Raw genomic sequence first — 13,361 nt, forward strand, 5'->3', positions numbered from 1 at the left:
AATTGTTACTAATTGTCGTGTATTATAATCTGTTTTGGTCTATATCTTAAGAACCATTTAACATATTTTCACGAAATAAAGCTCAAACTCGAGTACCAGCACCTCTCTCATAGCGGTCGCAAACCCGGGTCCCTATGGCTGAAAAAAAGTACGTTATCCTGTACCATGTTTGTTACTACTTTATTCTTTTTTTCAAAATAACGCATATTTCACTGCATTTCCCTACACTGACACACCACTAGGTTGCTTGCATATGACACCCGAGGATCACATATGCGTATTTTTACGTAACACAAAGAGAAACTACCTAATTCTATCAAACTTATATATTTTTCTGAAATCGAAGTGTTATCTAGTCTTCTGCAACGGGTTATTTTGATGCACCCTGTATATATATTTTCAATGTTAGAACAAAAAAAATGTTTTCATATTCTACACATCAGGATAGGTACGAAAGGCACAAATTAGCAGAAAAAGCATAAAATAATGAAGTTAGAAACAGATATTCTATATGAACGACTATAACCCTTACCTTTTCAATGAGATCACATGACGCACACCTTCTGTCAAAAATTGATTCCAATTACCACGGAGCTATTCAATTTTGTTTTAATTTTCTTATTTCACGTAAAAATGTTGGCTGGCAACCGCCTAACAATATATTATATGTCATTATGTGCATATTGAATTGTTACTAATTGTCGTGTATTATAATCTGTTTTGGTCTATATCTTAAGAACCATTTAACATATTTTCACGAAATAAAGCTCAAACTCGAGTACCAGCACTTCTCTCATAGCGGTCGCAAACCCGGGTCCCTATGGCTGAAAAAAAGTACGTTATCCTGTACCATGTTTGTTACTACTTTATTCTTTTTTTCAAAATAACGCATATTTCACTGCATTTCCCTACACTGACACACCACTAGGTTGCTTGCATATGACACCCGAGGATCACATATGCGTATTTTTACGTAACACAAAGAGAAACTACCTAATTCTATCAAACATATATTTTTCTGAAATCGAAGTGTTATTTTGTCCTCTGCAGCGCTATATTTTGATGCACCCTGTATATATATTTTCGATGTCAGAACAAAATATGTTGTTTTCATATTCTACACATCAGGATATGTACGAAATGCACAAATTAGCAGAATAAAAATAAAATAATGAAGTTAGAAACATATATTCTACATGAACGACTTTAACCCTTACCTTTTCAATGAGATCACATGACGCACACCTTCTGTCAAAAATTGATTCCAATTACCACGGAGCTATTCAATTTTGTTTTAATTTTTTTATTTCACGTAAAAATGTTGGCTGGCAACCGCCTAACAATATATTATATGTCATTATGTGCATATTGAATTGTTACTAATTGTCGTGTATTATAATCTGTTTTGGTCTATATCTTAAGAACCATTTAACATATTTTCACGAAATAAAGCTCAAACTCGAGTACCAGCACTTCTCTCATAGCGGTCGCAAACCCAAATCCCTATGGCTGAAAAAAAGTACGTTATCCTGTACCATGTTTGTTACTACTTTATTCTTTTTTTCAAAATAACGAATATTTCACTGCATTTCCCTACACTGACACACCACTAGGTTGCTTGCATATGACACCCGAGGATCACATATGCGTATTTTTACGTAACACAAAGAGAAACTACCTAATTCTATCAAACTTATATATTTTTCTGAAATCGAAGTGTTATTTTGTCCTCTGCAGCGCTATATTTTGATGCACCCTGTATATATATTTTCGATGTCAGAACAAAATATGTTGTTTTCATATTCTACACATCAGGATATGTACGAAATGCACAAATTAGCAGAATAAAAATAAAATAATGAAGTTAGAAACATATATTCTACATGAACGACTTTAACCCTTACCTTTTCAATGAGATCACATGACGCTCACCTTCTGTCAAAAATTGATTCCAATTACCACGGAGCTATTCAATTTTGTTTTAATTTTCTTATTTCACGTAAAAATGTTGGCTGGCAACCGCCTAACAATATATTATATGTCATTATGTGCATATTGAATTGTTACTAATTGTCGTGTATTATAATCTGTTTTGGTCTATATCTTAAGAACCATTTAACATATTTTCACGAAATAAAGCTCAAACTCGAGTACCAGCACTTCTCTCATAGCGGTCGCAAACCCGGGTCCCTATGGCTGAAAAAAAGTACGTTATCCTGTACCATGTTTGTTACTACTTTATTCTTTTTTTCAAAATAACGCATATTTCACTGCATTTCCCTACACTGACACACCACTAGGTTGCTTGCATATGACACCCGAGGATCACATATGCGTATTTTTACGTAACACAAAGAGAAACTACCTAATTCTATCAAACTTATATATTTTTCTGAAATCGAAGTGTTATCTAGTCTTCTGCAACGGGTTATTTTGATGCACCCTGTATATATATTTTCAATGTTAGAACAAAAAAAATGTTTTCATATTCTACACATCAGGATAGGTACGAAAGGCACAAATTAGCAGAAAAAGCATAAAATAATGAAGTTAGAAACAGATATTCTATATGAACGACTATAACCCTTACCTTTTCAATGAGATCACATGACGCACACCTTCTGTCAAAAATTGATTCCAATTACCACGGAGCTATTCAATTTTGTTTTAATTTTCTTATTTCACGTAAAAATGTTGGCTGGCAACCGCCTAACAATATATTATATGTCATTATGTGCATATTGAATTGTTACTAATTGTCGTGTATTATACACCCTAAAAAATGGTATAGTTGGCATAACCATTAAATGGTTAATAATACCAGAATAGTATTGCTTATATAGGGACAGCTATGCTTATGGCCAGTAATAGCATACAGGTATGGCTATTAAATCCGGGTTATTGTTACCATACATATGTGCAATAGTATCATATTTCTGTATTGTAAATTTAACTATAATCGGAGTTAATAGTCAATATTACCATGCAGATTACAATACAGCTACATCCCAACTATACCTTTATAGCTCTGCCTACAATACCATATTCGTTCGAATACTATACCGTATAGGTATTGCAAAGATACTAGATGGTTGGACAACAGGTGGACAACCATACCGTATAGTCATTGTAACCATTATATATTGTTGTATTTGCAAGACTAAATTACAGTACCTACAATACCCTATGGCTATTTTAAAAATACTGTCTTATTGAGACAACCATATAGCAGGGTAGGTGCACCAAATTTTATACTTGATGTAACCATACTATATTGCTGTAGTTGCAATATGATATGACTATATCTACAATACGGTATGGCTATGTGAACAAGAACGTCTTGTTGAAGCAGCCATGTAAGATGGTAGATGGAACAACCTGCATAGGTACTATAACCATATTATATTGCTATGGTAGCCATGCCGTATTGTAATATTGAAGATAAAGTATGTTTGCTGTTACCATGCTAGATTGTTGACAGAACAATCTAGCATAGTGTGTGGAACAATTTCGGAATTGTTATAGAAACAACACGCATAAACACACCACCTTGATTCTGCTTCATATTAAACTTCACAGAAGATAAGACAAAGGTATTATTAGAAACAGTTCCAGTAACCATTTCAATACTTCTTTAAATGAATAATGGAAATGTTTCTAATAATACTTTTGTCTTATCTTCTGTGAAGTTTGATATGAAGCAGAATCAAGGTGGTGTGTTTATAGCTATCGTAACCATGCAGTGTTGTTTCTATAACAATGGAACTGAGGTGGTATGCAATGTAGATCAGAAATTACACAGCATTTATAACAACTACTTTTATTTTCCTTTAATCAAGTATACATTACAGAAAAATTAGAAATGCAGCACAGTAATACCAAAAAAGGAACTTTACAATAATGCAGTTATGAAAGTATATAAATCTTTTAATCAATGCAATGAAAATATACCACATACTTTTGATTTACATTTCTTTCTTAATATTTTTACACGTATTTTATAAAATGTGGATGTTACTAAATAACAGTTATTCCAAGTAACTGAACACGGAAGACACATATTGATGATGTGTCCAAATTAGAATTATTTTTCATCTTACAGTTTCAGTGTACATCTGACACCATCTTCAGAGAGAGGAAATAAGATGGCAAATAACGGGTAAGGAAATTGAGAAGAACTCGAAGTATTCAATTTTGTAATCCATTCTTTTCCCATCCTATTTTTCTCTATCTGAAGATGCTGTCAGGTGTACAACCAGACTGTAAGATATAATTCTAATTTGGATACTAAGAATTGCCCCAATTACATAAACTAGAAGTTTTGAAGAATCAAGATTCACTTAATACAATACACATATATACACGGTGATTCAGAACTCGAATTCGCAGGAAAATGAACTTTGAATACCCTGGTCCTCGTAAAGTCCTTAAAACTACAAAGAAAAACGTTCTTCGCAGGACAATCCGCCTCCACCATATCCGTTACGTTTCAACACAAAACTATGAAATATTCAAATTTGAAAGTTTTACTCCCTTGAGCGGAATATGGTACATCAACTCTGTCAATCATAGTAGAGGAGTTAGTGTTCTAAAGTTCATTTCCTTACGACTTCGGTATGCATACAAGCAAGAAATATATTGATTCTAGTAAGGAGCATGTAAATGAATATCAAATGAAATTAAATGCTGATTCATTTCACATTCTAAATTCAAACTTGAAAATTAAGTGGCAAGTATTTGTGCTTAAACTGATTCACACAGAACAGGAATCAGAAGAAAACAAATATATATATGTATTATTCCATTAGACGCAGACTTACTGTTTTACTGATAATGAATATATTATAATACGATTTATGGCTGATTCGTTTTATTATTAATGAATTTAACACTAATGCTTTATTGTTGTAAGATCATATTGCACTTATTTTTAATTTATTTTCCACATTCCTAATACTGATACAATAAATCATTTTTCAACCAAAACTGCTAAGTTTTATCTTAGACAGAAAACCAAGAAGAAAAAAAAAAATGAGTACAACTTAACAAATATAACAATTCTTTTGAAACTTGGTAACCGTTTGCATTAAAAATGTAAATAATATGAAAAAATACAAAACATGTTACAAGACTGCTTTTTTTAAATAGAAAATTTTGTAACTACCATGTAGTTCTTTAGGGTCAATACCTACATCATAATAAATGTGTTTCTTCCTACGTTTGATAAATAATAAAAACATGCATAAAATAAAGCTTAGAAGATTGAACTGAATTAGTGTTTCGCTATGTTAACTGAATTTTCCTTATCATTTTATTATTACTTATTTTTCAAAAAGCTTTTTGGAGTTGGTAGTGCGTATTTCTAATGTCATTTAATCTCTCAATTTTTTTTTCTTTCTTTCTAAAGTGTACCGTATATAACGGAGTACTGAAAAGTTTTCAGAATAGTTTTGCAGCTCGTGAAGTTTAAGCTAGAATGATTAAACACCACCAAGCAATTCCTCGTACATCCTTTGAGAGTCAGTGCCCTAAGCGTCTTTGTCCTAGGAAGTCGCATTTAGTTTTTAAGCGTATCTTCCCCCAGTTATGCGCTGAGTAACAGCGAAATTGAAGGTGACGAAATTTATGAAACTAGGTAAAGCTAGAAAATCTGCTTCAGAAACACATGAAATGTTGAAGTCAACATTTGGAAAAGATGCTTTAGGCCATGGTCAAACGTAAGAGCATGTTAAAAGTGACAGAACATCGGTTGAAAATAATGTCCGTTCAGGATACCCGTCAATCGGCATAGGATTTTGTACCACGAAGAGAACATGGGAGGATTACTGTAAAGGCTGTGTAGAGACTTGCTGTAAAGACTGTGAAAAAAATTATACTACTAACTTTCCATCGGATTTACCCAACTCTGCACCGTGTAACATTTTCTTCTTCTTCAGAATGGAAATCAACTTCAAGGGCCGAGGATTTAACAGTATACAACACTCAAGCGAAACTGCCATCACGAAACACACGAGTGGAAATATATGCAAAAATTAAAAGTGATCTTCTAGCACAAAGTCGCTTAAGCATTGACCACCAAGTGATGCACGAGGAGCCATCTGCCGGAATTTTACTGTACAGACACTGCGGAAACTGAGTACCCCATCATACACATGACATTATTTAACATGATAAACGCAAACAAAAATTTACATTAAATGCCCACACAGACTGGATTACAAACGACACAATTTCACGACGAATATTTTCGTTAGAAGTAATTATTATTATTTTACATTTTCTGAAATTATTTTCTTGGTACAATATGCATTATTTGCATCTAACAATAATACGAAAGTATTTGCTAAGCAGTAATAAGACTTGTAAGAAAAGGCATAAGGACAAATAAAATACTTAAATACAAGGGACAATAATTAGAACCATCGTTAGCGTAACGTTTCGTAACACATAATATAAACGTTACAATACGAAAGAATATCTACTGATTCATGTTCTATCATAGGTTCGCTACATGTTTCCGTACCTATCTCTTTTTAAGAGTTAATGGCATTTGATTTTCGCGACGTCACGCCTGTGGTTTTCATTCCTTAATAGTATACAATTTCTTCTAGAACCTTTTTTTATTTTTATAAGTTTAAAATAAAATGAGGAGACAAAATGTATAACAAAGAAATTGGGGCAGCTCCTGCAAGTATCTACATTTTAAGGAGTAAAAATTTTGTTAGTGCACCAAGGATCAGAACAGGAATCGTCAGGCTGACGTCCTAGATTCAATCTTACGTCCAATAGCATATTTTCAACTCTAAAATTAGAACAAAGTATAGTTTGAACTCAGTAAAGGTTATAGTAAATGGTTTATGTAATTCAGTGAGATTTTGAATGAAGAAATATTATGACCACTAGCAATGTATTTGCAATCAATAAAAGCTATTCTTTTCGACGTACGACACATCATACTACCATATAATATTAATCAAAATTTAATGGCATCATATGTTTTTTCTTAAGACGGACACCTTCCCAAGATACGGTTCTTGACTTTGACACATTTATATTAGAATTGCAGAAACCCATTAAAAACTGCTTTCATAAATATATTTTTAGTAGTTTAAACTTAGTGTCACATGACATCCTTCCCAATTAAAAAAAAATACTTAGAAATAAAAATGGCAGACAACGATTTACCTTCCTTTCACGCAATATTGTTTAACTTTTGTTTTAAACCCATTTCGGTAACACTAAATCCTTTTCATTAGCAAATCCAAGTTACATTCTTATAAAGGAACCGAACCCATACAAACTTTTGCGACTGGGTACACGGATTCCTTTTCCAAAGCGGTTTTATATATATCGGGTGTAAGGAAAAGGTAGTACAGGCAGACAGACTTGATTCTACAGCTAAAACGATACGAAAATGTCTTTATAAAGTTGTCCTTTAAGGCCCCCTTTTGGAAGGGAGAGACCGGTAAACTTTGGTCGATATGGCAATATCGCACGGGTTGTCCGTAACAACACTTGACAGCAGCGACTTTGGAATGGTGTTTATCGTGGAGTAGAGGAAAGTGCCGTACTTCAAACGAAGGTACCTAACTTCAAAGCTCTTTGTCATTTTTCTTTTTCTTCTTCTTTTTTTTAAATAAAAGTATGGAATATGGGATGCAGCAAAAGGTCTGAAATGTGGCGGGAAAATGTGAAGAGATGAAAACGTACATTTAAAATGTCAAATTGAATAAATGTCGTACAAAAAGAAGCTTTCTGTGCCCAGATCATGACAAAACATGCCGTTTCAAATCTAGCCATTTTGTTGTTAAAATAAAAAAACTGATTTAAAAAACCTTAGATAACGAAGAAGTTTAAACTAAACAAAACTATCACGTGTTTCTACAGAGTACCGCAAGGTGTTACCTCATAGTCCAAATTTTACCCGTCTGTCACTTCAAAAGGGAACCTCGGAGGACAAAATATCGTAAGACATTTTCGTTTCATTTCAGCTGTAGAGTCAGATTCTGTCCAAGCTGTGCGATCTTTTCCTTACACTCGATATGTAACCTTTTTCTATTCCGAACAAAAAATCTGTATAAAATTTACATAGAACCAACCATGTTTTTTAAAAGTTTAGTTCCTACTTCGGTGGCCATAGGACCATGCAGGCAAAACATCTAGTAGTACAGGAATGTATGCTTCATTGCAAATGCTTTGCTAGTGGATATAATATTGTTTGACTGAAAATCACATGGATTAAGAAACATTTTCTTATGCTCGAGCCCTATTACGATTATGTTAGAAAACACTGCCCCACATGCAACACAAAATCATACCGAAACAGAAACATATATGTTGTCATTATCGATTATCTTATAATACGTAGGAGGCCCTGCAAAATTCAAATTTACTGGTATGCAGATCCACTCTTGCGTGAAAGACAAATGATATGCACAGTAGTGACTGTCATAGCCAACTGTTTTCATTTTCTTACATAGAAGGAAAATGTGCGACTCTTCGTCTAACAAAATTTTTTTTATATTATAAAAGTTTAAACCATCTTCATGAATTTCGAACGCTACCATGCAACACTTGAACACAAATCCGTTGTATATGCACCAAGCTACTGACCGACAAAGTTTCAACAACGAAGGAGGTAAACACATTGAAAACAATGGAAAATTCTGATCTTGTGAAAGGTATATCTTTGCTCCAGGTCCAATTTCTTGTTGAATATGAAAACCGTTTTTCTGAAAGAACTTATAACATATCTGCAATTGGTGTTTCAAACCTATAGTTTCTAGAACATTCTTTCGACAATAAGCAATACGGGCAGCAATCTTGGACGGTTGGTGTTTGGATTCATACCTCATACACCATGTGAAAACAAGTGGTCCTATATGTCGCATTAAACGTGGATAGTGAACCATATGATGATGCTTAGGTTTTAATGTATCCTGAAAAAAAGATTTGTATATCTCATGATGTTCTTCAATTAAGGTACAAAGTAATTCAGAAGTGTTTACGTGAATAACTTTTGATGTTAATATGACTGTTATTTCTCTTAGCAGAATATAAAATTTCCAAACGATATTTTCCTCGGGGATTAAGTCACCCATTATCAAACCAAAGTACCTTATGAGAAATAACATTTCAGCAGCAGACAAGTTTAATTTATTCTTTTCAAGATTTTCAGAAGATAAAGGTGCCGGCTTATTTACGTCATCTGACATGCTTGCAAAGGCCGAAATCCTACTGTTTAAAATATCCATTGTGAAAAGACGTGTTTCGTTGATGTAGTACTTCAAAATATGCATCATATCATAGTTCCCCACCCCTTCCAAAAGATCATGCATCACGTCCACACTGTAATTTTTGGTAACATGAAAACTCGGCAACATGTTCCAAGTGCTATTCTCTTTTACTCCTGTCTGTGAAGCATCTCCGAGAATTACATGTAGTTCATAATTCTCAACGTCCCGCAAATTCCGGACGTTTTCTCTTGACTGCGCCTGTAAATCTGTTTTTGATGTAAGGCAAAACCTGCAAGGGTACTTAGCAGAAAATGACTCTGTAAAGCCAAGAACGGAATTCAATCCAAGATTGTCACCTGTAATAACACACAACTTAAAATAAATCTGTACTTCTAAACCATTATACATTACACATATACCTTCACATTCTAGGAAACGCAACTCTTCAATAAGAATTGAAAAGGTTGCTTTATTACCGAAAGTTTTTCTATCATTTGAATGAAAGAGTAAGGCGAGAAATATGTTCTCTAGTTTCGCGAAAAACTCCGGTGGAATACATGCAATTGTATAATAAACTACCCCTATCTTTTTTGTACCAGCATGCCCACTTAAAGGATTGTTAATTTCATAATCGTCAAAGTAAAGAAATAAAGGTAATATCAAACGATCATCAGAAAACGTTACCTCGTTTCTCCAATGCAGTCCTTGCACACTACTGAAAAGTACTTCAGTCTCTTGTTCTGCACTGTTCTTGAAGTGGAGTAACGTTGACAGAACATTCGGTAACTCCAAAAATCGTTTAAGCATTTTTCGCATAGGCACAAACTTTCCAAGCACTTGTAATGTTTCCACCGAAACCTCGCCTTTCTTTCTCTTTGAAGATAATTTCTGTCCAATAACATAATCAATTGGTTTTATCAAACTGCCCATTGTCTCTAACATGCCAAATCGCCTATATTCGGTTTCCAAGCTATAAAATGGACTGGACATTATACTAAACATGTTCATTACTTCAGTTACTGTATTATCATCAACATGATTTCCTCGAAGCGTTTGTAAAATTTTCTCTCTTAGCAGTTGCATCACACTACCGCCCATAAACCCGTGTACCCAGTCGCAAAGGTTTTGTATATGAGTTCTGGTTAAGTTACATTGACTATACAGTTTAGTAATAAAAAGAAGGGCTTCCTCCTTTACAGCCTCACGGTAATCTTCAAGAGAAAGGCTTTCCACAGAAGTTTCAATTGGTATATCACCATTATCAGTCAACTGTCTCTCAACATTGATGTGACACACCTCATTTTGGTATCCTCGAAAAGGCTGGTTCCCATCACCACCCGTACTTGTTCTTTCGTGTTTCAGCAAGTGTTTGCGGAATGAATTGGCGTTATCAAATTCGCGTCCACACAATGATTCCCCACAACGAAAGGGGCTCATGGCACCTAATTTGTGACAAAATTTTAAATGAAGTAACAGAGACTGACTCGTTCTTAAGTCACTATGACAAACAAAACACTTAGGCATCTTCTTACAAACTAAAAAGAACGTATATACATGAAAAAACTATTTTACAAACTAAATGATTAACGGAAAACAACCTTTCCCGCCATTACACCTTTGATATTTCAGAGATAAGCGTGTTCACTGAAGGAAAATTCTTGTCGCAGTCATTTTCAATTTTGTACATATGTTTCTGCACAAATGTCCACACCTGTTCCGATTCCTTCGGATATTCTGCATCCAGTACTTGAAACGACTTGAATGTGCTATCGATTGCTTTCAGTGGAGTTTCAACTCTGTAGAGATTATCCTCAATACTCACGTAGAAGGCTTGAGGTTCATCTATTTTTGAAGCGACAACGACGGGCATGGGCTGCACACTACATCCAAAGCGCTGCATCTTTAGATGATGCCTTTCTAACTCTGTTTGAAGATCGGACGCTTCCTGTAAGTCATGTACACAGAATTATTATCACGTTACACACCTATTAACACGTTATCAAATTCCAAAAACTACAAATACACGTATAATTAAAATGAGCTTGTATTTTAAATACGAGGTGCACCAATAATATATATAGCAATCCAATTAAACTGGTACCAACTGTTTTCAGGCATTCTTCTATACTAGAAATGTAATGTAATGAGGTCATAATTGACGCGAGTCACTTCTACGCGATATGAAATGTCTTGAAAACTAATATAGGTTAATATGACAGTATTTCGAATGTATTATTATACCCCTTGAGTTGTACATTTTTAATACCGTTCATTGTGTTTGTATTATCCGATGCAATTAAGAAAAGTTCTGGAAAAATTAAGTAAAGTTCCTTAGAGGAATCTACCTTTTAGTATAAGGTTTGAGAATAATCACAAAGAAAACAATCTGAATTATTGCACTTATAAACTTGACAGTAGTTACGTGAATAGATAACTGCGACATCAATAAAATTGTCCTAAGCTTACACTTAATGGTTTACATTTACAGTAATAAATATTTCAATTAAATGTGGCAAACTTGGAATCACATCCAGACATAAAGTAAGCACGGATATTTTAAAGATAAAATAAATTTAGATCCTGTACGTCAATGACCGCAATTCTTGACGTTACAAATCTCCAGGAAGAAGAAAGAAAAACCTTTGCGGAAATTTGAAAAGCAAGGATGCTACAATATCAATGAATTAGTTTTTAAAATAATGATCGCGAAAAGGTTGGTGCCGTTCCCCTACGTGCTGTTTAGTATTTTTATAAGATTGATATTACACACATATCATTACCTCGAGTATAAACACTTCTTACTTATTTATGCCATAAAATGAAGAAAGGAGTGCTATCATAGTTCCAATATTTGAAGGGTTGAATGAAGAACATTTTTAAAGACACTGGGAAAAAGCTGTTTTGAGCCAAGTAAACATTTTATCCATGACCATAAACATATTTAACCTCTACTTATGTTTCAGAAAGTTTACATAGCATTCACCGAAAGTTTTACAGCATTTTTACGTTTACTATTGTTATTGGAATATAGGGTTTCATCACGGGAACTTCATAAGGCATAAACCTACAGTGGAACCGAAAATACGAATAACATCCTAAAATCCCCTCCCCCTTCCTCCCGGGAAATCGAACGCAGTCGCCCAACAAAGGAGATAAGTGTACTAGCAACGAAGGAGTAACTTTTAGGTCGGCTTTAAGTTCGACACGTTTGAGGGATGTCGTCCCTCGGAGAGCACACAATCCGAGAGAGGGGAAGCAAGAAAGGAATGGATGGGGAAGGAAGCGGTCTGGGACCTGTGTGTTAGGTACCATCCCGGCATTTTTAGCATCATTCACTGTGTTTATATTAAAAAAAAAAAACTCACTCAACCCAGGAAATAACACTCAGGATGATTGGCCTGAAAAAGCTGTTACACTTCTTTGATCGAGTGATCCCACCGGGAATCGAACCCAGAACCGCTCGCACCAAAGGCGAGGGCGTTAGCGACTAATAAATATTGTGTTTTCCTATTTTATGCATATTCCTTTCTATCTACACAACTTAGGTTCACGATATCTTCGTAAGATACAAATCGCGTCACATACACCGATACATGCTTTACTAATTGCATGAAGAAGAGTCATGTATATTGCAAAATATGGTTGATAGCTCACTCCACCAAGGGCGTGCTGTCCCGAGGGGGCCTTTTCTTAAACTTTTTTGTTTCCATGTACCACCAATATGATCCTCTTGATATGGTATGGTAATCATATCAATTGAGTGCACATCAAAGATGGAGCGGGTCAGTGGCTATGGATCACGTGGGGATAATTTTGAGTATACTTTAGTGGATCTTGGGTTACATTTACATGTTCCACTGTTACGTATGACTACCCTAACCCAACAATAACAACTGACTCATTGTAGTCCTCAATATAACACATTCCACTTTGATACACTCTCGACATATTCGGTCAGTAGGTCGAAGTAGATCAGTAGATCATGGTGACACGTGGTGAGTCAGAGTGGATCGTGGTTTGATGAAAATGGTGTTTGCTTACACAATATTTTTGTTTGAGCATAGCAGTTTTTCCAGAAAAGCTGATTGTTTTTGTTTGTTTGTTTGTTCGATAAGGTTTCGTGCA

At 34.5% G+C, this 13,361-nt stretch overlaps 1 protein-coding gene across 1 annotated transcript in view; it reads right to left on the minus strand.

The window, feature by feature from the left end:
- Positions 1 to 3,804: 3,804 nt before the first annotated feature.
- LOC145673501 (uncharacterized) overlaps positions 3,805 to 13,361 on the minus strand; it is a 34,710-nt gene continuing 25,153 nt past the window's right edge. The window contains exon 11 of the mRNA XM_081743271.1: positions 3,805 to 11,181. Within this exon, the coding sequence (XP_081599397.1) occupies positions 10,846 to 11,181 (336 nt within the window). The 3' untranslated portion in view covers positions 3,805 to 10,845. The remainder of the gene's footprint in view (positions 11,182 to 13,361) is intronic.

The sequence above is a fragment of the Thermobia domestica genome, chromosome 16 (assembly GCF_964235325.1).
Source record: "Thermobia domestica chromosome 16, izTheDome1.hap1.1, whole genome shotgun sequence".
In the NCBI taxonomy this organism is placed as follows: domain Eukaryota; kingdom Metazoa; phylum Arthropoda; class Insecta; order Zygentoma; family Lepismatidae; genus Thermobia; species Thermobia domestica.